The 22,722-nt window shown below is 42.7% G+C and overlaps 1 protein-coding gene and 1 long non-coding RNA gene across 2 annotated transcripts in view; both read left to right on the top strand.

Annotated features, from left to right (window-relative positions):
* Positions 1 to 22,722, top strand: part of LOC143116995 (uncharacterized) — a 111,299-nt gene that overhangs the window by 2,455 nt on the left and 86,122 nt on the right. Inside the window, exons 2-3 of the mRNA XM_076278421.1 lie at positions 13,258 to 13,373; positions 18,523 to 18,570. Coding sequence (XP_076134536.1) covers positions 13,258 to 13,373; positions 18,523 to 18,570 — 164 coding nt within the window. The remainder of the gene's footprint in view (positions 1 to 13,257; positions 13,374 to 18,522; positions 18,571 to 22,722) is intronic.
* On the top strand, positions 3,869 to 4,804 carry LOC143115323 (uncharacterized). Its single transcript, XR_012985079.1, has 2 exons — positions 3,869 to 3,967; positions 4,501 to 4,804. It is a non-coding gene; the product is annotated as an uncharacterized LOC143115323 (long non-coding RNA).

The following is a 22,722-nucleotide window of genomic DNA, read 5'->3' as shown; positions in this document are numbered from 1 at the left end:
CGGTCCATCTTCTCTTCCTGACATTCCAGTCAGCTTCGCTCTTCATTCCTGGGTCTTCACCCAGATTGCACAGACAGTTTTGAAGGTGTGAAATGCACTGGATAGGAACACAATGTGATTAATGACGACACCCATAGTGTGTCATTAGTTTGGTTATATTGTATTTGCTACAGAAGTATTTTATTCTATTTATTTGTTTTCCTAGCACCAATTCAATGCCCTTCTGTTCAAATTTGTTTTCATTAATCTGATTTAGAAGACCTGTATATGATTAAATGGGGCACCTGACTTTTTCAGCTCTATTGTTTGTGGGTTGCAGGGTTTGTCTGTTTCAGTTTCATTATGACTAAATGTGTTTTCTTGGCAAGGGTGGTGGAACATTCCATATGAGGATGTTGATTTAGTGTGAATCAGCTTGTCTCCCTTAGAGGTTCACACAAAACTACTCAATAGAATATGCATGTCTGTGACTGTGTTGAATGAGCTGTAATTCTTTTGTAACTACTGAAGAAATTGCTATGATTGTAAGAATAACATCTCGATGGAGTATACACAAATGGTGCATTTATTATGTGGACAGAGGAGTGATTTTGAAAGAATGACATTGTGTTTTTTCACTTTTTGTAGGGTGATAATCGATGGTTTCCTCATAGGACAATATCAATTGCCATGGTGACACTTGATATCATTCACCCTCGGTTATTAGTGGGTTTAGTGAAGTCACCTCTGATGTGAATCACATAGTATCTTCTCATCAATCATGAAATAGCATTCAAATATTACTTTTATGTATAATTCAGGTTCTGACTGTAGCGTTTATGAAGTGCTATAACTTTACAAATGTCTGTGCACTATCTCGATCACCCTCACAAGGCAGACGCAGAATGGCTGGAGGTCTAAAACATTTAGAAGTTGGCCTGAGCAAACTCTGGTCCTGGCACTGCTAGAGCACGTTGGCTTCTCTTGTCCAACGTGCTCGACTACGATCCAAGCCATTCTGCATGCTCCGCGTATCCATTACTGGACATCGCTTAGCACAGAGATAAATTAACGAAATTGAGCCCATCAGCTCTGCGAGCCGGGGCTAAGAAGAACGCACGTAAACGTATGCCTCCCTTGCAAATTGAAAGTGCACTAATGTTTGCTAATGGATCGACCTCCGCAGCCTGTTCCGCCGGCATGCGAACAAGCTGTTTGACTCCCAGCGCGCCTTCATTTGATACTGGAGCTGACAGGACAAACATGGAGGCTCAATACACACAAAAGGTGGGGACACTGGGGGTAGGGGATAACACGGAGAGCGTGAGGGCCAGAGATAAAGGGAGATTGTTTTCCTATTGTATATGAGTTGCATGAAATGTTTGCAGCATTATCAGAGAGGCCACAGTGGTTTGGGAAGTGAGAGTGTGCAGTGCCATGATCTGGCTGGGTCTCAGGTCCTAGTTTGGGCGGTTCTACTGGCTGTACCATGGTCCTGTTTTTTATTTGTCTATTTTTGTTTTGAGTGCATGTATTGGGGGTTAGGGGGGGGGGCGTCGTTTTCTGCCAGATGGCTGTCACACAAGCAATTCTTCACACAGACCAGGCTAATTCCCCATTATTCCTCGTCTAATGGGGTCATTAACAACATCACTGATAATTAAATTTAGAGTTTCCCCAATCTGGCTGTTTTTGTTGGAGTTATTCGTGAATCAGCCATGCTCACATTTATTTTAAGGCCTGTTCATGATGGTAAGCTGGTGCATATTGGTCTCCTCTCCCTTTCTCTCTCTCTGTCCCTCCATTTCTCCTCTGTCCTCTGTCGCCTCTCTGTCATTCAGTGTTCTCAAATGGAATCCATACTTGAACTGATTTAATGGCTGTCATCCCACAAGGCCTCAAAGGTGCAAAACTACCGTGCCAGGGTCACTGAAAAGACATTAGCAACATTAGTGACAACAATCCAGTGAAGGATGCTCTAAAATCTAATGTTTTATTAAATATTCTGCACAATGAGGTCGATAATGTATTTTATAACAATGCCGAAAGAGAGGGAGAAGGGCCGTATTTGACTCAATTTGCATGCACAGCACATTGTAGAATAACAGAGGGCAGCCCAGAGGAATGTAAAATTGAGCCAAACTCTGATAAGAGTGCTAGTTGTAGACGCTCTCTTTTCGCGTTTGTGATCCAACTCATGTATTCAGCCTCTGAAATTCAAACATGATGTACACTTTGTTAACATAATGAAGAACTAAGAGCCCACTTTTTTGTGTGATCAACTTGTTATTAAGAAAAGTCATGATGTGACAAAATCACATGACAAAATCTCATGACAGAAACTATATCCACATAGCCAGAGCCTTTCGAGTTATGACATCTTTAGACATGTATGGGCCAACTTTTTATGATTTATTATTTTGCTATTGCTGTTATTTAAAGTGATACTGCTTCGAGATAGATGTTGATTTCTTTAACTAATGGAAGTTGAATATATATATCTAGTTGAATTTGACAACTGAATTACAATATATTCACTAACCTGTGATAAATTATTTTGTTAATGAACCCTAATTTTAACTGCTGGTGGTTATGGCTTTGGTAAACCTTTATATCTGGCTGTCATTGATCAATGTTAGACTATGTTGTTATTAATAACCCATATAAGTCATTTACTGAACTTTTGCATTTCCTTCAGTCAATTTGTTCTCTGACTTAACCTGAGCACAATGCAAAGGGGCAGAAAATGTCCAGTAAAGTTCTGGAAACGTTCCACAAACTTTCCATGGGAACACAAGGACGACTTCTTTTAACAATTTGCAATATTCTAAGGTCGAATTAAATAGTGTTAGCTAGCTTACATTTAGCATATCTGATATATAGTGGCTAGCTAGCTACTGTACAAATACATTTTGATTTCATATTTGCTAGTTAAACTTTAATTCCATAAATAAAATATATTTACCCCAGTAATATCAATGTATGTAGCCCTTGGGCTCAAATGCAGTAATGCGGCTGCAATAGTCTTGCTATACTGTGTGCAGGATTCTAGAAAATATACAGTGTGTGATAAAAGAATGTACAGTGCATGCAGGGGTGTGGCCTCAATAGCTTGCAGGAAGTAGTGTGCTGTTAGCCTGTGGTGAACCCAGACAAACATTTGAATTTGCTCAGCAGGTCTGGAGACCCTCCCATTGAATGTGATTTCCAAATGACCAAAAACCGGAGCCAATCACAACCGCTTATCTGGCTTTATATAACCGATAGAGGAATTTGCAGCGCTGTTCAACACAACGAATGGCTGCACTGATGGCGTCAGTGCTATACGATATGGACATTTCGTTTCTTTGGAACTAAGTAAACTGGTTGCGCCCCTTGGAAATTGGAAGTGAACGAGGGGTCCCCAGACCCATTCTCAAACTAAATAGAGATTCCTGAAGCGCTCTGATGCTAGCCGGGCCAGGGTGCTGTGTGCATGTGATTGAAGAATGCAGAGTGCAGTGTAGAAATTAAATAAAATTTAGCAACTCTCCAGTTTATTCCTGTTAATTCATGTTAATTCCTAGTGAAGGCTTACAACTTTGAAAGTTCACAGAATTCTTCAACCCTAAGCACAAGTGAGAACTTTCAAATTAAAGAATTCTTTGGCTAAAATTTTTTTTTTTTTCTTATAATAAGTCATGTAATTGTCACATCAACGTATTTATTGTTGACTACTGAGATTTATAAGCAAATTTGCCCTGTGGTGGCTTATGGTGGTTTGTCACATGTTTGTCACAACCTTATGTGAATGTTTGATTCAGAGAATGGGTGGGGAAATTGCAATGTACCTGTTTGACCAGATGAAAGTTTAAAACATTGAAACATTGTTATAGTCGAACAGAGAGTCAAGTGTACATGCTTTCCTTTTTCGTTTCTGACATTATCAAGAAGACACAGATAATGTACATGGAGTCACTTCTTCTGAGTTCTGCATGTGCTGTTAATTGTGAGTACCAAATGACGGTTTGAGTGTAAACACCAGGATTGACAGGTTATCTCGTTGCTCGTATGAATAGCCGCTTGCTGTTAGTGGACATGTAAATCCTTCCTGAAAAGTTGTCTCACATACTGTTCAGTTGGATAGATCAAGGGTTAAAGGTGGTGGGGGTACAGTCAGTGCAATGTCATTTCTGTCATGCAGTGTGTGAAAACACTAACAAATTAAATATTGACTTTTGCTGGTGAGGCATCCAGAGAAGAATCAGCTGATGTTGAAGTTCGAAAAGCCCTCATTTCTGTGAAATGCATCAAGCAAACAGGGCTGCCTTGCTTAGTGGGACATTCTGTTAGCTGGATGCTAAGAGTTGCGTAGGTGTTGCTTGCCTCACCAGAGTTTTGACATGGATTGAGTCGACTGACAGATTATTTTGGCAGACAAGTTGTACATTTTTCATAAAAAAAATCCAGTGTTTGCCAGGTGTGCTCCATTCAGTGCTGATTTCCAACTGAAGTTGTTTGTTTTTGTTTGCCGCGCTGTAGCATTTTATCCCCAGCGGCTGCCGGTGCGAGTGTATTTACCCCTACGGCGGCAGACAGAGAGGCCTCAGGGCTCAGCAGAAATTGATCACAGCCCAACAAGAGCGTCCTTAACGGCAGAGCGGAAAATAATGAGCCAGGGGAGATCGCTGTGGCGACATGGCTTTCGTTTATCATACCAGGCTCCAAAAACACAAAGCACCGCTGGGAGCAGAGGGACAAAACAATTCAACAGTAATCAAAGTGAATGGAGTGTGCCCTTCTCCAAAGTGAACACACTTTCACTATTAAAGCCAGTTGAATGATACATGTCTTGCCTTATATCTTTTAACACCACTGAAAGATCCCTCACCTTTTTATGTCAAAAAAATATTCTGTTCCGTATAAATTAAATGTGAGAATTAATTAACAATAAAAAAAAAAGATTTTTTGCCCTTGGGGTGAAAAATGAAAGGACTTCCAGTTTCATCTGTGCTTTGTTTTTCATTGTGTAAAGGAGGTGTGAACGTCGTGCTTGATGGAGTGAAAGCTTAATGATAAATGAGATGCAATTCTGGCGATTTTATCTGTACACAACTGAACTGTTAGTACGCGCCAACAGTGCATCTGCACTCGCCAGCACAATAACACACCGTCTGCACTAGCCAGCCGCCCTGTCTTTGCTTTTGGTAGCAGTATTGTTGCTATGTCCACATTAACTAAGACGAAGAGACAGAGAGACCAAGCGACAGGCAGATAGAGTGATAGGGAGCAGTGTATGTTGGACGATATTGGAATACACCGTGTTTTGTGAAAGAGAGCTTGTGAATGATAGTTAGATATGTAAGGGACGTGGTGTGTGCATCTACCAGTGTGTGTGTGTGTGTGCGTGTGCGTGTGTGCGTGTAGCCAACACTCAGGAAAGGATATTGCATTGGCTCTCATATCCCTGGCTGATAGGTTGGAAGGCATACATATGTTTTTGCAACTGTTATTGCTTTATAAAATACACTGTTTTGGAGATAGAATTGAAATTGAGTTAAACATAACTTACACAATTCTTTCACTGCTTTCAGTTTAGACACACCCTCACCCATACACAAATGCCTTAAAGCATGCACTCAGATCAGAGATGCATACCTTACCAGACTCAGCACCAGTTAAATAAGGCTAGAGGAGACATTGTGAGGATTCTTTTGTTTCCCCTTCGTGTGAAAATGAGGCCTAGCTTGAGGCTGTATCTGGTCACTAACCAGGACATGCTTACAAAGCAATGTAGAGGTGAAAATCAAAAGCATTATCATTAACACAAGTTTTCCCCATGTTGTGTGAGTATGAGGGTATTCTTCCTGAGGTGATAGGGTGCTAACGGATAAAAGCCTCTCATTTGAGTGACTACAGCTCTTGACCGCCCAAGGCCACAACTCAGTTCCCTTAACTTGCGTCAACTCTGATCTATACACCTCGTCTCTAGTTTCTTAATTCAGCTTCCTCATCTCATTTATTTCCCTTTACTGTATCTATTTACTTTGTCCTAGACAATAGGTCAAAAGTGGGATTTCAGCTTAAACCTCCTGCTTCTTAGATGGACCATAGTGTTAAAGGAGAAAACAGATGTTAAAGGGGAACATAGAAGCAGGGTATCAATTGTATGTTCCTCTGTTTCTCTCTCAACAAGCCTACTATTTGTCAGAAAATGGTGCAAACATGTTGATCATTGTTTTCCCAAGATTATGTCCACACACTAAAGATATTTAGTTCACTGTCATAGAGGAGTAAGTGAAGCTGAAAAGATTAAAGTTTAATAAGCTACAATCAGAGAATTTTGATGTATTACCCTTAAAAATGACAAACCGATTAATCGATAATCAAAATAGTTGGCGACTAATCGATTAATCGATTAATTGTTGCAGCCCTAGTCGAGACACATTCACAATAAAGTGTATTTAACCAGCCCATGACGGGAAATATCTGTAATCTAAACCTAATTATGAAATCACATCTACTGTAGGTCTCCTGAGCTATCAAAGATTTCTTATGGGTTATCCTCTCTTATGTACATCTCCTCTTTTCACTACTTTGACCCTCTTAACTCTCTTTCCCCCTCCAGTCTCTTCTGGACCCCCTCCACCCCTTCTCTCTACTGTCTCCTGCTCTGCCTCACCCCTTTTTCCCTGCCATACTGACAGAGTAGTCCTCCAAGGTATGCTTACTACAGATTTCGGACTTCAAAGCCCTTGCTTTTTGAGCAGCTAAGTGGACAGTTGTGTGTCTTTTTTGTTCTTTTCAAACACTGGAACAACAGTAGATGAATCAAAAGCATTCAGATACCACGGGAGAGGAGAAGAAAAGAGAGAGAAAGACAGAGAGGACTGACTGGCCCCTACAGGGGCAGCGGAGGCCTGAGCCACGGCCAAGCTCTCGAGGCTGAAGAGTATCAGTCCCTCCCCACGCCCCCCTCTCTCTCACTCTCCCTTTATGTCCGTCGGTCGACGCCGGTCCTCAGGGGCTGAGGATTCCCTTCAAGTGCACTTTTCTGAAGCGTCCGTCTTCTTCAGGTGCAACGCTCTCTGTGTTTTGTCAGTTTAGGGAGTTTTGTGAGTTCAGATTTTTTTTTTTTAAATCAGTTGAGTTGAGTTATGTGAACAGTTGTTTTTGTTGCTGTTGTTTTGGGGAATCAATCTCTTTGCAAGCCAAATGTTGCCTGTCAATTCCAGAGACAAGTCCCTGCCTCTCCTTTGTTTTCCTCTTGTTTTCCTCCTCTTTTTCTTTTCTCTCCATTCTCTATTTTTCTTTCTTTGTCTTTTTCTTTTTCATTTTTCCTTTCTTTCTTTCTTTCTTTCTTTCTTTCTTTCTTTCAGACATTTTCCTCTCTCTTCTTTCCATCTCTCCAATCTGCATGTGTTGCCTTGTAAAGTGCTGACTGCACAGCTTGTTCCTTTGCTCCTTGCTTTAATTGACTCGCAGGTGGAGAGATCAGCTCACACCTGCCAAAGTGCCGCGAGAGGGGATGTGGAGATCTGAGGGGCCAGCCTGAGACATGACTTGGGGGTGATGAAGGCGGCTGTGTGCAGGGGAAAGAAATTGATGGTGGGGTTTGGTTTAGAGCTACAGATGGGATGGCTCCCGATTGCCAGAGGAGACACGAGGCCAACAGAAGTTCTGCTGAACAACAGAAAAACTTACTTTTTTATGAGAAAAGAAAAAGTTTTCTTTTCCCATTTGTAAGCAAAGGCAGTAACAGAGGAGCTGATGGTCTTGACATTACGGAGTGTTTGGACGGTTCACTGTGAAATTCTTAAAACAACGATTCATCAACTAAAACAGCTCTAGCCCATATAATATGACAATTTAATAGTGTCAGGAAACAGCCCTGACACTGGCCTGATTTTAAAACATTATATTCTTTACTGGATGTAGGTTTTGAAGAGGACATCCGTTGTACCCGAAACCCACATCAAACGCATTGAGTAACAGTTGCTCGTAAAGGTTTGTACCATTAGAAGAAATTCACTTCCAAAAACACAGTCTTACCACTCAGGGGTTTTCCATCATTTCTTGCCTTGTGGTTTGTCACTTCTGAGTAATGGGCCAAAGGTGCCGTTCCTGTGCCACATTGTCTGTAACAGCGTCTGGGTGGCCCTTACCAACTGCCATGACCTGGAATAACCAACATCTGTGTGCCTTCCCTTCTAATCTCAGTAAAGTGTCTCATTTTTTTTCTTCAGTAGAAATCCTGTATTTTTTAAAGAAGTGTTTGTCACAGTGTCAACAGTGAACTCAGGGAGGCGTTCTCCGCATCCTTTAAATGTAAACACTTCTGTGCAAACACTCCTCTCTTGGTAAGGCAGAAAGAGACAGCGGGGTGGGGGGGGGGGATCAAACATACAGGACCTCCTCAAGGTGAGACAAAGACACAAACCTAAAAGGATGAAGGGACATGACCGCACACATAAACATGGAAAAGAAGACACATTAAGACACAATGAAGACACATTAAGGCATGTGTGTCTCATTGAGGTATGGGGACATGTGCTGGAACTTGCAGAGAGGAAGTTCACTAATGAGGTCAGGTGAGCTGCTTCACAATGGAATGTGTAAAAAAAATTCAACAGCTGGGCCATACAGGAAGCATCACGCTTATCCTCCAAGTTGTTGCTTTTGGCACACAACATCATACACACACACACACACATCTGTATAAGTCCCTTATTATATTCAATAGGCTTTAAGTCTCATGGTTTGTAGTCTGTTGTGTGTTTTATGCCGGTCGGTTATGCCAGCGTGTCTTTTAATGTCTCTCCCGAAGACATCTTTGCTTTCCAAGAGAGCAAGTGGTATCAGCAAGTCAAATAAATCACAGCAAAGTTGAACTGGCAGATCAATTTCATTTTTAATTGTTGTTTAGAACAAAGACTTATGGAGTCTGAGGCCTGTTGAAACCAAAGTACTTTAAGGCAAGTCTTGTCACTTGGGGGCCATCTTGGTAATGTCTCCAGGCAGTTATTTTGGACTAACAAGATGAGGCTCCTATTCAAATTAATAGGGAGGCATACGTAGCCCCAAATAGGCAGGTCATATTGACATAAGAAGTACATTAGGGGTGTTTAAATTTGAATTCAGTGGTAAACATATCTCATCCCAATAAGGCTAAAAAGATCTCTATGAATCTAAAGAATCTTTATGTTAACTTGCTCGTTGCGCATGCACCAACATTCGTGGCATTGCTATTACCAAGGTGACGGTGAAGTAAACAGAAGGTGAATAGTCAATCATGCCATTCACAACAATGCGGATGGTTACTTACATTACAGGAAGGGGTGGGATATGTGAAGCAGACAACTGCCATCTTGGCCTTATAAACTGTGTGTGGGATTCTTCTTTGAGTGCTGTGTCTCCTCCCCTTCTAGTCTATGACTAAACCTCTAGCATGAATGAATTGGTATCAAATCAAGTATCAGATGATTTAATTGTGTGTATGCTTATATTCTAAAAGTCTTGCATGTGTTTGTGTGGGTGTGTCTGTATGCATTCACATGTGAATTAAACTCGTGTGAAAATACATGTGGTCATGCACTATACTGTGGTTGGATTCTCAGATAGGCTTTCTGACATACACAAATCAAAGGGGCTATATTTTCCCCCAAAAGCAGTATGTGTTCAATTCAGACCCCAACCCAGTGCTGTGCACTCCGGCCTAGACAATAAACAGGTACTGTTCATTAGCAGTGAATGTGGAAACCTATATACAGCATGTGCTTGAGTTTGCGTGTTTTGGTGCAAAATTTTTATATTTAAAGCAGGCTGGTGTGCAATTACCATGCTTGTAAGTCTATTCATTAGCACTTATGTGCTTGTGCTCATTAGCACCTATGTGTTCATTAACGTCTGTGAGTGTGAATGTCCGTGTGTATGCCTGTCTGTGTGTGTTCAGTTACTGTGTGTGTGTGTGTGTGTGTGTGTGTGTGTGTTGGCTGTTTAATTTGTGTGTGTGTGTGTGGGCGTGCTCGCTGATGGGGGTAATGAGTGGACCTGTGCTGGCTTAACACAGAGGCTGATGGGGACTGACAGTATTTAACATAATTAAGAAAAGCTTCAGTCACAGTAGCATTAAATAAACACCTTGTGAAATGAACGGGGATCTGATTAGAGGGAGCGAGAGCGAAGATGGGAGAGAGAGAGAGAGAGAGAAGGAGGATGGAGAAAGAGAGAGGGAGGAAGGGTCATCTTGCAGTCACGGGATGTGCGTGTGAAGCTCCTCATTACCACGCAGCTTGAGTCGACTCCACACTGCCTCCATCTCACAGCGCTGGGCATGTGCACACACACACACACACACATATGCACGTGCACACAGACACAGTAAAATACTAGTAAAGAGAAACATATTTACCTATCTCCAAGTATGTTCATGAATGTGTCTGTTCACAGAAGATTTCCTACAAATTGTGAAGCAGATACATGCACATAAATTATACTTAATTGTGGTTATTCACCTTAGGTTGAGACACCTGCTGATATTAAATATCTTGTTTTTATCTTATCTTTTGTCCTCATATTGGCTTATAATTATACATGCTCATGTATTGACACTATTGACACTATTTGTGATATTTACTTTATGACACGTTCATGACAGTGTCATGTCATATCTTATGTAGATACCTTCAAGTAAAGTGTTACCATATTTACCAGTATCCAGTCAGTGACCTAAAACAGATTGGTCACACACAGCAATCAAGGATGCTCACTGTAGAAATGGTCTGATGCAAGGTAACTTGGAAGGAGCAGCATGGAGCTAGCATGGAGGTAGAGATATACCCCCCACCGCCCCATGTGAAGGCCTGTGAGTGGGTTGTATCCCACCCTCTGATTTAATGGGCTCAATGCTCTCCCAGGCTGGAAGCCCTAATAATCTTACTTGCTGTTCAATCTCCCTCATTGGATTGCCTTCTAATGGTGTGTGATTATGACCATATGGTATCCTCAACCTCCCTCCCACCAATCCCCTCCCCACTGATAAAGACACACGCTTTAAGGAAGGCATTATAATGTTTGGTAATGTGACTGTGTGCTTAGGGTGGTGTGTGGTGGACTAAATGTGCCGCTAGTCATTGTGTGTGTAGTCTTTGTGTATATTTATCTGTCTGTGTTTTGAGGATGGTTTTTGAAAGGAGTTTTGTTTTGAAATTGCATACTGCCAGCAATTTCCAGTGAGCAATGTATAGCCCATTCTCTGAAGCTCCAGTGATGTCAATGACAACTTGCATATCAAAATAACATTAAATAAATAAAGTCAATAAAATATACATTTTAAAGTATTAGGCAGTAATCTTAGTGCATAAACCCCCCAAACACCTGTCTTGAATGACAAAAATCAGAAGTATTTGCAGCACATCACAGGATCTATTTGGCCCTCTGTTCCTTACCAATGAAATCAACTTTCGAGATAAAATGATGAAGTATTTCCATAATGGGGAAAAAAGAAATGTTAACAGAGTACCCTGTGTTTAGTCCAGACAGGCTGAATATGGGAACTGTAAACATTTAAGCTCCTGACTCTGAGTAACAATACTTTCTTCACAAACCAACTTCAGATTGACAATGTAAATAAGTGAAAACAGAATGTCTTACCTAAAATGTCTTATTACAGGAAGAGGGGAGAGAAGTAGTCTTGCGATTGGCTAGGTGCAGCTGAAATATCCCACTTTCTGAGAATTGATGCTTGATTTATGTTCTCTCTAGTGAGTGTTTGATTAATTTTGGGGTTCAATGGATGCAATATTTACAAAAACAAAATTTACCCCCCCCCCCCCCCCATTTTCACGCACATACAGTAGGTGTTAATGGTTGATTAAGTGTTCATTAGAGGTCGTCTACTGCCTGATGTAATTGCCAAGTTTTTGGCCCCTCCATAGCTGGTTAATTTGCCTCTTGTTTATGTCGCGTCACGTCTGCAGCGCGTCTGTAATGTTCTCTCCCCATTTCTCTCATTTGGCAGCACCCTGAAATAAGCGACGCGTGCATTAATGTCTCGACAAAAACAGATCTCGTCAATTGCTGTTAGGTGTGACAAAATGACAAATTGACAAGGTAATAAGTAGCTTGCACAAGGGAGAAAGGCTTCAAAGATTTACGCCCAACGCTCCCCACTCTGTGCGGCATAATCAAATAATTGCCTGACGCATGGCTAATGTCTGGCTCATTTGTCATTTTGCCGACCGTTAACTCTTTAATAGAAATGGTGTACATTGTTTCAGGGTTTGTCCAAATGTTCTTGCAGTGGCTGCTAATTTATATATATATATATATATATATATATATATATATATATATATATATATATATATATATATATATTCATTGTAATATTTCAAATAGCCATTTAATGTTTTGCTCCCATCACACACAGTAGTTCTCTGGACATGTAGGTCTGCTGTTGAACTTTAAGATACAATTTCAATCAGCTGCAAACGAAGGTATTCAGAATCAAGGAAGAAAACTGTCAGCTCAATCAGTTCCTTTGTGGGCTGAGTCAGAGGGAAAACCCCAAATCACACTTGCTTGGCAAGGCTCGGTTCCCATCAGTCTTGTCTCATGTTTGTGCAGCTATTGATGGTGATTAGATGTGCTGTGTAACTTTGTATAACTCTCAGGTTTCCTTAAAGCTCAATACTCATTGCTCAACTCCACACAACCTACCCAAAATACTATCTTATCTACAAAAAATATGATGTCTAAGCCTCATGCTCAAGTATTGGTACAGCGCAGTGTCTTTGATTTGGCTCCTGTTCCAGAATTCGGTTTTATGTAAATTATTAATTATAAATTAAAGGTTGTATCAGCTATGGTGGGGTAACATCACTTCTGTTGATGTTCAAACAAAACAGAGAGCTAGCTCGCTACTCCATCCCCCTCCCTCCCGTGCAATTGAAACTCTCCCAAACGCGCATCTCGTCGTTTATTGGTTGGAACACTTTATTTTGCCTTTGAGTGGTTGGCAACACTTGTTGGTAGCAATTGTTTTTGTGTACAGATCTCGGAGCCTAGGCTGCCTACAGAGACACGTTTTTTTTGATGCCCTGCTTATGGGGCAGGCAGCTAGCGGATCGTTAGGAAAGATTAGATGAATGTGATCATTTATGTTTGGGCCTTTTTTGGGCCTGAAATCGCTGATACAACATTTAAATTAAGACACTGCTTGGTCAATATTTGCTGTACTGCATGAAGTGTTAATGATGTGTATCGTTAATCTGGTTGCCTGTCTCTTATCCCTTTCAGATGGGCGCGAGTGTTTCATCTGTCGGGATGGGGAGGCGACCGAACCCCTGAGGACCTTCTGTGACTGTAAGACTCTTCTGGCCCATCACAGCTGCCTACTCACCTGGATTAGGAAGGTAACCACCACCAACAAACAGCTCCTGTTGTCAGTAATGAGCTTGAAAACTAGTGGAGTTGTGGATGGCTTTAGTATGTGTATGGAAGTTGATATTTTTTATAATTTTCCATTTTTTATTCAAAGTGTTTTGTAAAGTCATATTTCTTCAGACAATATGTACACATCTTCTAAAGCACTGTGATTTATTATCTTTTGGCAGAGACAAAGCCATGTACCTAACTGCTTCTAATACCTGTATACATACGGTAATTCCAGCAATCTGTTCAAATATTTGCAACATATCTGGATTTTCATGAACAAAGACATTAAAAAGCATAGATAAGCGCACGTTGCTGAGGTGGAATGTTGCCAGTTTTCTTTCTGTCAAGAATCTGTCTGATCTATTTCAAGGCCTGACGTCACCAGTGTATGAGGTGAGAGGAAGAGTGGGGTGGGCGTGGGGGCGCGGGGCAAGACCCTATTAGGTGGCTGGCACAGTGATGAATACTCTCTCACTGATGTGCATTATTGTGGCATAGCTATCAATAGGCGATCAATGATGAACCACTCCCGACCAGACCACACACAAACTTCACTTTTTTGGTTTTAATTAAAGAGACAGTGGTGGCACAACAAACAAGCTTCCTCTGTGATGGAGCGCAGTTTGCACAAATCTCAAAACATTGATAGCTTTTCAGTGCACTCTCTTTTAACATACAAAACCAAATTCAAATATTTTTCTGAAGCTGTTTGGATGGTAGGGACAAATGCTATGGGAGGAAATATTTGCAAAACCACTGTGTCTTGGATTGTGGGTGGAATTCAGTGGTCTCATTGAGCCCTTTGCCTTTGGGGTGTTTTGCTGCAGTAGAAACTCTTGTTTTTGCTGTGGCTACCCCGTAAACTCAGTCTCCCAGCATGCTGTCTTGCTTACTACTTACCACACACAAACACACACACACACACACACACACACACACACTCACACAGACACAGACACAGACACAAACACACACACACACACACACACACACACACACACACACACACAAGCACACACACATACACAGGCATGACAGTTGCCCGTCGTTGGTTGTTTTGTTGTTGCGAGACAAAATTGACACCAAAGTGATGGTCCTCCGCCATCGCTTTCAAAGAATTCCAAAATAGAGAAACCTCAGAATCCTCAGCAAGATTATGGTGATCAAAAGGAGCCCTTTTCTGAAGTGACAACGGCTGTTGACATGTCTCCCCCCTCGGTTTATGAACAGAACGAGCAGCCAATTACCCAAGCCGCAACGGGCCCTTTTGAGCTCTCTACATCTCGTTCGTTTGTCAACTTCATCAAAAAAGAAAGAAGAAATGAGGACTCTCTTTTTTATTGCATCCATCTCTGCTTAAAAAACAAGACCCAGCTAATGTATTTTTTGCTCTCCTAGCAAATGCTTTGCCTTCAAGTATATGCCTTTGGCTCTTGACTTTCATTGCTGTGTTGATGATTGGAGTCGAGAACAGTTGATGGTCGATGATGTGGGGTCCTGCTGATATGCTTAATACTGGCAGTAGAGTGGTCTCCTCACTGTAAGTTCTTTTCCATACGGTCATGGGGGGGTGAGTATCCCACAAGTGGCCAGGGAGAGCATGATAAAGCTCTCTCATTTGGCTTACACAGCTGTCAGTGTTAGGCCTCTTCTCTTAAGTGTGCGGTTACTTTCCTCCACTCTTCACTTTCTCTCTCCATCTCCTCTCTCTCACACACACACCCACACACACACATACACACACACACACACACACACACACACACACACACACACACACGTGTGTGTATGTGTGTGTGTCCACACATGCCATTTCCCCCCTCCTCTCTAAAGTGCTGAGGAGGAGAGGCCCTCTGACAGCGCAGAAATCGGTGATTGACCTGTCACTTCTCGTCTGATAGCCATCTCCCTGAAAAAGCAGGTCATGCGCATACGTCGAAAGTGCCTCTTAACCGCATTTTATGAAGCCAGAAAGTGTAATCCAATAATGATTGGACTCCTGAGTGCTCTGCGATGAGCGTCAAGCAGCGATAGCATGTGCCGTTACTACTCTTAAAAGCAGCTAAGACCACTGAGGGACGGAAGAAACTAAAAGAAGAGGGAAAAAAATGGAAAAAGGAAATTCCTTGTCCTTATCTAATTGGATGGAGAATGGTCACAATATAGTGTCTCTATGGCTAAACACCCACCCTTCTTTAGAGATGAAAACAATACCACTTTTTTGCCTTAGTAAATTTGCTAATGTGTACTTCAGTTGCCCCTGCTGTGTGTTGTAACAACTTAGCCTGAGGTTATTTGCAATGACAACATCGCAAAACACAAGTTATATGCTTTGTCCCAACCTTTTTTTCATTCTGTTTTTTTTATCCCAGTGCATTGCTTTCGTCCCTTTTTATCTTCATCCTCTTCTCTATTTCTCTCTCTCTCTCTCTCTCTCTCTCTCTCTCTCTCTCTCTCTCTCTCTCTCTCTCTCTCCTGTCTCCCATCTGCTCTCCCGGAGACAAATAGCTTGGCACAAAACTAATTAGCAACCAGGAACTAGTTAAGAGATGGCCCTTTGGAAGGAAAGCGGAAAAAGCGAGAGAGAGGCCCGAAGGCCTGATTTAAATATAGGTCCAGAGTCAGTGACTGAGTGAGCCTGGGAGATCCCACCGCCTGCAGGCACCATTGCTTCCTGACCTTTGACCCTCATTACCAGACGCATGGCTCCTAGAGGGCCCGTGCCCCCGGCGAGGTACAAGGGCGTCGGAGAAAGCACGTTCTCTGGGTGCGCGCGTGCGCGCGTGTGTGTGTGTGTGTGTGTGCGTGTGTGTGCGTGTGTGTGTGTGCGCGTGTGTGTGCGCGTGTGTGCGCGTGTGTGCGCGTGTGTGTGTGTGTGTGTGTGTGTGTGTGTGTGTGTGTGTGTGTGTGTGTGTGTGTGTCTGTCTGTGTGTGTAAAGGGCTGGTTCCTACATTGGGCACCAGCAAAGCACCAGTGAGAGCCTGGTGTTTCTCAACGCTGCTTTTAGATGGAGACGGGGTTGGGGGTGGCCAGGACAGGACTGGGGTAGGACGGCCAGGGAATCTGGGGGTTTGTTTGAGAAACTACAGAGCAAGGACAATAGTGTGTGTTACAGCATGCTTCCCCCGTCCCCAGAAACAGAAAGGAAAAGTCCATGTCAAACCACTGCAATCACTCGCTCCATATACAAGCATATGAATATGTTTTCCATTTTGCCCTGACAAAAAAAAGCCACCATATGGTTTCAGTCTATTGCAGCTAATGGAAATGATCTTATGTGAAAAATAATACGCTTTCCAAAATGTGTAATCCAATCCATATGTAATAAACCTCAAAGTTGCAGCGGCAAAAAAATGGATATGATTATGTTTGGCCAGATGCAAAGGGGGAGTCTTTAAAATGCTAACAACCAACTAAATTTAGCATTTTTTAAGCACAGGATGCCGAGATGTGGCCTTGGCAAAAATTACATTTGTGGAGTTTTCAAAGACATGCTTGTTAAGATAAAATGGTTTTATACATTGGATAAAATCACAGTTGCCCGCACCACCCCCTGCAGTAAGAACACCCTACAGACACAAAAGTACACACAGGAGTCATACATTTGGTTTCTGGAAGTGGTGCCAGCGTAGTGTTCTTTCATCACAACACAATCTTAGTGAATTTATGTGTGCAAGGAAGAACTGGAGTCTAGCATTAAACCCTGCATCTGTTTGAGGTCAGGGTTCCTTTCTTTTTTTCCTTGACAAGTGCAACCGCAGATTTTTTCCCCCCTGATGTTTTGCACCGTCTCTTTATGTATACACAGTAAATGCCTGTGATCATATTCTAACGTGTGCGTGCTAGATGTATTTTGCGGTTAGAACTTGCTTTAGGTTTAATGAGTTATTCGGTGTTAAGGACTGTGTTGGCCGACAGACGTAGTACGCCTCCTTCACATTTACAGTGTTAGTGATTTAAGGGGTTGTCTGAGAAACAGCTTATCAAAAAGCCCACAGAATAACTCTAGTCTTTTTTTCAGTAGAGCCATTTTAGACTTTGACATATTTACATGCAAATATACGAATAGATAGCATATGGTATTCACAAGTACTCTTACACCTTTTGCTTAATTTAGAATGGTTGCACACATGTCTGTCTGCTTCCTAAGTGGCTTTGCTTTTGATGCCATTCTCTCTTCCTCTCTCTCTCTCCCTCTCTCTCTCCCTCTCTCTCTCCCTCTCTCTCTGTCTCTCCCTTGCCCACTCCCCCGATCTGGCCCTCATGGGTTGATAATTCTCATCATTGAAAACAGACATGCTTTACATTCATTAGCCAAACACTTACAACAATCAGGCCACACTGCCGGGGGCCGTGGCGCTCTTGTAAAATCACATTGCTTAATAGTACTGTTCTATAATTATATGCCATTAACATCTATCAAAATGGGTGCTCCCACATGTCATGCATATAAGCGCAGGATTGGGCAAATTGTATTTCCACTGGCTGCATCTCTCCCCCCCCCCCCTCTCTCTCTCCACACCAATCCCCCCCCCCCTCACACCAACACACAAACACACACACACACCCTCCGCCACATACCACAACCACCATCCTGACTGGCACATTAAAAAGCTGGCCTGTAATTGCTCAAAATGTGACATTTTTTTTCGTGCAGGAGAGAAACTCTCAAAGGCTTTAACTTGAGCGTTTGGCTTTTCAAAGGGCTGTTGGAGCGGTGTGGACGGAGCGTGAAAATCAGTGGGGCCGCCTGAGAAATGAGCACCGCTAATTGCGTCCGGTCTGTGGCTCCGTTGATTTAGCATGGGACTGTTACAACACTGGTCAGGAGTATTTATTCCCCCTTGGAGCGTTTACACCGAAAAACAATCACTGTCCTTGGGAGTCACATTTGATAAAAAAAAAAAACGTCTAAAATCAACACAAAGAAACACTGGTCTTCTGCTCCAAGCAAGTTTCTCAGGTTGCTACATTGTCTGTTGTGGTCTAAAGATTAATTTCTAATTGTTAAAAACCATAAACATTTGGTCGCGTGTGTGTGTGTGTGTGTGTGTGTGTGTGTGTGTGTGTGTGTGTGTGTGTGTTTTGTCATTTCTAACAGAACCTTTGTGTTTGGTTTTATGCAGGGTGCTGGCAGTGATGACCGATTAAGGTGCAGCGTTTGCAGAGTAGAGGTAGGTCCATGTGACTGCACACACTCTCTAATGAGTACACCAAACACAGAGTAGCCAAAAACCGTGAAGTCGGAATTGTTGTTTTTCTCCTCTAACAAGGCAGGTTGGACTCAATATACAGATTACATTATGTCATTAGCTGGGAACACCAGCTATTGGTCAATATTGTTAAATTGAAGATCCTTTACCTTTGACCCCCCATAGGGTTACCTATGGCCCCCCATACACACAGATACACCCACACCGATAGAGACACCACACTACACTACATTACTCAATACAAAGATTCAGCATCTCTTTCCTCTGCTTGGAAATTGCCCGTATTGGTGATTGGTGTGTGTGTGTATGTATGTGTGTGTGTGTGTGTGTGTGTGTGTGGTGTGTGAGGTGTGTGTGGTGTGTGTGTGTGTGTGTGTGCTGTTATGTGTGTGTGTATCTACAAAAATCAGTTAGTGAAGAAGGAACAGTATCACAATATTTGGCCTGGCACGTCATGTGCATAATGTCCCGATCCACCATGTGCGTAATGTCCTGATCCGTATTCATTCCGTGAGCACAAATTTAGCACCCCTTTTTTCTCCCTCGGATGCAAATGTGCTGTCGCCACCCCCCTTCCAGCACCTCGACTTCCTGCTCGCTCCTCCTCGCCTCCCACCACGTTCACCTCATTTGGCAGGGAATTAAGAGCCCCAACGTGGCATCACAGAGGTAGGTCAGAGGCCTGTCTCACCGATGCCTATCCACCGGCCGGCCTCCATTATGCCACTGTGGTGTGTGTGGCGTGTGTGTGTGTGGTGGTGGTGGTGGGTGGTGGGGTGGGGGGGTGCGCTCACGCTGATGCACGGCGTGCATTCACAGAGGCGCCGCTAGCAGGCGGATGCCTGGCTAGCTGGCTGGCTGACATTATACCAAGGCAACGTGGAAACCAAATTTATTGGAGCCATAAATTTTAACATGAGGAAACATAAACAAGAGCAGCAGGCGGGTGGGGGAAGACGTAGCAATGGCTACGAGGGACGGGTGCTGTGAGAGATCGCTCGGGTCATGAGAGAGCGAACCCATCGCATGTGGTTGGGAAAATTGTACTGGCTTTGCGCTGGGTTCACTTAATTGTTTCATCTATATTCTGTGCAGTTGCCTTTTCAGTTGTTTTTGTCCTGCAAGATGTGGCTGTCCTGACGGCGCCTGCTTGTGTTCTGACATACTTCCATGGACATCCATACAGGATGAGCCTGGGCCTGCCCATAGTCCTCCTGATGCTCATTTGTGACTGTGTGCCCTCACGTGCTCCTCATGATTTTCTTAATCCGGTCCTTCACCTCCTCCGCCGAACAGTGAGGGCTGTTGAGCGGGATGTGCTGCTGCATAAGGCTGACCTGTGTTAGAGGGACCTGGCCTGGATCAAGCAGCTCTCAGCCTCTGTGGCCCACATCGGCTGGTCATTTGCCAAGGGAACTAGGCAGAGGCCGATCACCACTGGTCATGCAGGAGCTCTCTGTAAAGTCTGTAGGAGTCTTTTTTCAAGCTTTTCTTTATCTTAGCTATCATCGGATCAGAGTATTAGTTGATTTGCATTCATTTTTACTCACACTCTCCAACACACGCACACACACACACACACACACACACACACACACACACAACAGAGAGAGAGAGAGAGAGAGAGAGAGAGAGAGAGAGAGAGACATGCACAAATATAGATAAACAAACTAGCACCAGCACCGGTTTTTTGAACACTCAGCCCCATTTCCCTTTATCCTATCTAGTCTTTGTAACATGTGGACTGAATGATCTAACCTCTTATTTCCCAAATATGAAATAAAGTGCCGTCTGATAAAACCATCTTAGCAGGCAGGTTCAATATGCTCAGTCCCATCAATCATGATAAAAACATATCAGTTGAATAAATAGATAAATATACAAATAATTTTAGGACCACACACATTAAAATATGGATTAGGAAAACACACACACACACACACACACACACACACACACAATAAGCAGAAAAATGCAATCCAATAGATTATTCTTCCATCTAGTCTGTGGTATGCATTCCTGGCCAGATTTGAGTATTGAGGGCAGTGTCTGATTACGCAAATGGTAAATGATGACTCAAATCTGAGGGCTCTGGCCATACGTGTGTTAGGCCATTATTGATGGCTTGGATGCTAAACTGTATATGCTCTTGAGCTCTTTAATACCTGCCTATCAGGGTGTTGTCCTATGACATTAGTCGGATATGACATGATTTTCAGGATGAAAACAGACATTTGGGTTGTTTTTTGACATGGGTGATTAGGGCGGGGGGTTGGCGGTTTGGGGCGGGTGGGTAGTTCAATTTCATGGGTGCAGACTTTCAGTTTGCCCTCAATTTCAGAAGATTCCGTAATGGCTCGCAGACCCTCCCTCCTGACCTGGCCATGCAACCCTATACCCTTTAAATGGGAGACATTTTCAGGTTTTTTTTTTTTTTGCCAGTTTGCCTCTGGAGGCCGTTGAGAAAGGCCAGGGAGGCTGAAAGAGAAAGTTTCCCTTCCCCTCCCTCTTTCTGTGGTAAAGTAATAGCAGGTTTAAAGCAACACCAAAGAGTTTTTTCTACCTTAAAATAATGTTTCCAAAATCGTTTCAGTGGTTCATCAACTCGTAACAGGGTGAACAGCACTTCTGCATTCACTTCGCGGCCCTTTATCGCCTATAACCACACTACGTAAGTTTGCCAGATCGGGTAGCGGATCTGTAGTTCGATAGAATGACACATAAGAAACTACAAATTTCACTTGCTTCTAATGTCGCAATACATCGTACTTTCATAAAATCATGCAACATTCTCTACCTTGTCTGTGGACGTCGTTATTTGCCAAGCCGGTGCTGGATAAACAAATGGCGTGCGTATGACAGAGGGAAACTGCTTTGGTGTTGCTTTAAGCTCATACCGCTCTACCTGTCCCAGTTGGTGTTTTTAAAAACCTAAAAGATGTCAACTCTATTACATTTCTAATTATATTCACACATGAATAAAACACACACCAAGAAACAACAACAATAAAAAAACAACACGCAAATGCACACAAACATACTCAAGCACTGATCACCGCTGTTGCCCCTTGAGAGGCAGGTATTGTTATGAAATATTAATATGGACCCTCATTGTGCAAATGGTTTTCTAAGAAGGGGGGTCATTGGCGTGGGAGTGAGGTCACAAATTACATGTGGGATCTTTGTGGAGATTGAAGAGGGGTCAGCATTTGATTATGAATGTTTGTGTATCCATGTGCTCTCATGTAGTGCAATGTATGAACATGTGGGTGTGGGTGTGTGTGTGTGTGTGTGTGTGTGTGTGTGTGTGAGAGAGAGAGAGAGAGAGAGAGAGTTTGACAAGCAGATGTACTCTCATTTGAGAGACTGTTTTCTCAGGCTGAGCCCCCCATATTGATATGCATGCAGATAGCTTTAATACATCAGTGTAATAACATTTTAATGTCTGTATTATGGCTGCCATTTAATATTTGCTCTGAGGAAGATGCTCTCGCAGATCCGCAGTGACTGTAATGATGATAATGATAATCATTCGCTCCTAAGCTGCTATCGTTTGCCAATACATTATGCCGTGCTCACCGGTGGTTAAAATTAAGAGCCTTTAGCCATTATGGCCTCTGAAAAACTCCTCTGCAATTCAGTTAATGCAATTTCCCATTCAATGGCAGGGCCCTTTTCATTTGACAGCATTTTGTTGATGCTGCGTGTGTGAGAGAGTGTGTGTGCGCAGCATGTCTGTGCATGTGTGTGTGTATATGTGTGTGTGTGTGTGTGTGTGTGTGTGTGTGCGCGTGCGTGTGCGTGCATGCGTATACATGTTCGTTTGTGTGCATGGTCGTTTGTGTGTGTGTCTGTGTGTGTGTGCGCATGCCTGTTTTTTTTTTTTTTTTGCAAGTGGGTCTAAAATGTGGGCCATTTGCATGAGTTATGCTAATTTGTTAGGGCAACGAATGCATTAATTTCATTAGCAAATGGCCTCAAAGCAATAATTACCAGAGTAGGTGTGTCACAAGCAATCATGTTAAAATTTGCCAGTTAATTATTAAGATTTTGTTCTGAGGGACCTAGATTTGACATGAGTTGCCGAGGGAGAGGAGGGAAAAAAGAGACACA

This window comes from Alosa pseudoharengus, unplaced genomic scaffold, assembly GCF_046254945.1.
Source record: "Alosa pseudoharengus isolate Yale_2024_CS ecotype anadromous, Long Island Sound unplaced genomic scaffold, YU_APseudo_1.1 YU_APseudo_1.1_scf_11, whole genome shotgun sequence".
Classification (NCBI taxonomy): Eukaryota; Metazoa; Chordata; class Actinopteri; order Clupeiformes; family Clupeidae; genus Alosa; species Alosa pseudoharengus.
Note: the sequence above shows the minus strand (reverse complement) of the source record. Positions and strands in the feature narration are given on the sequence as shown.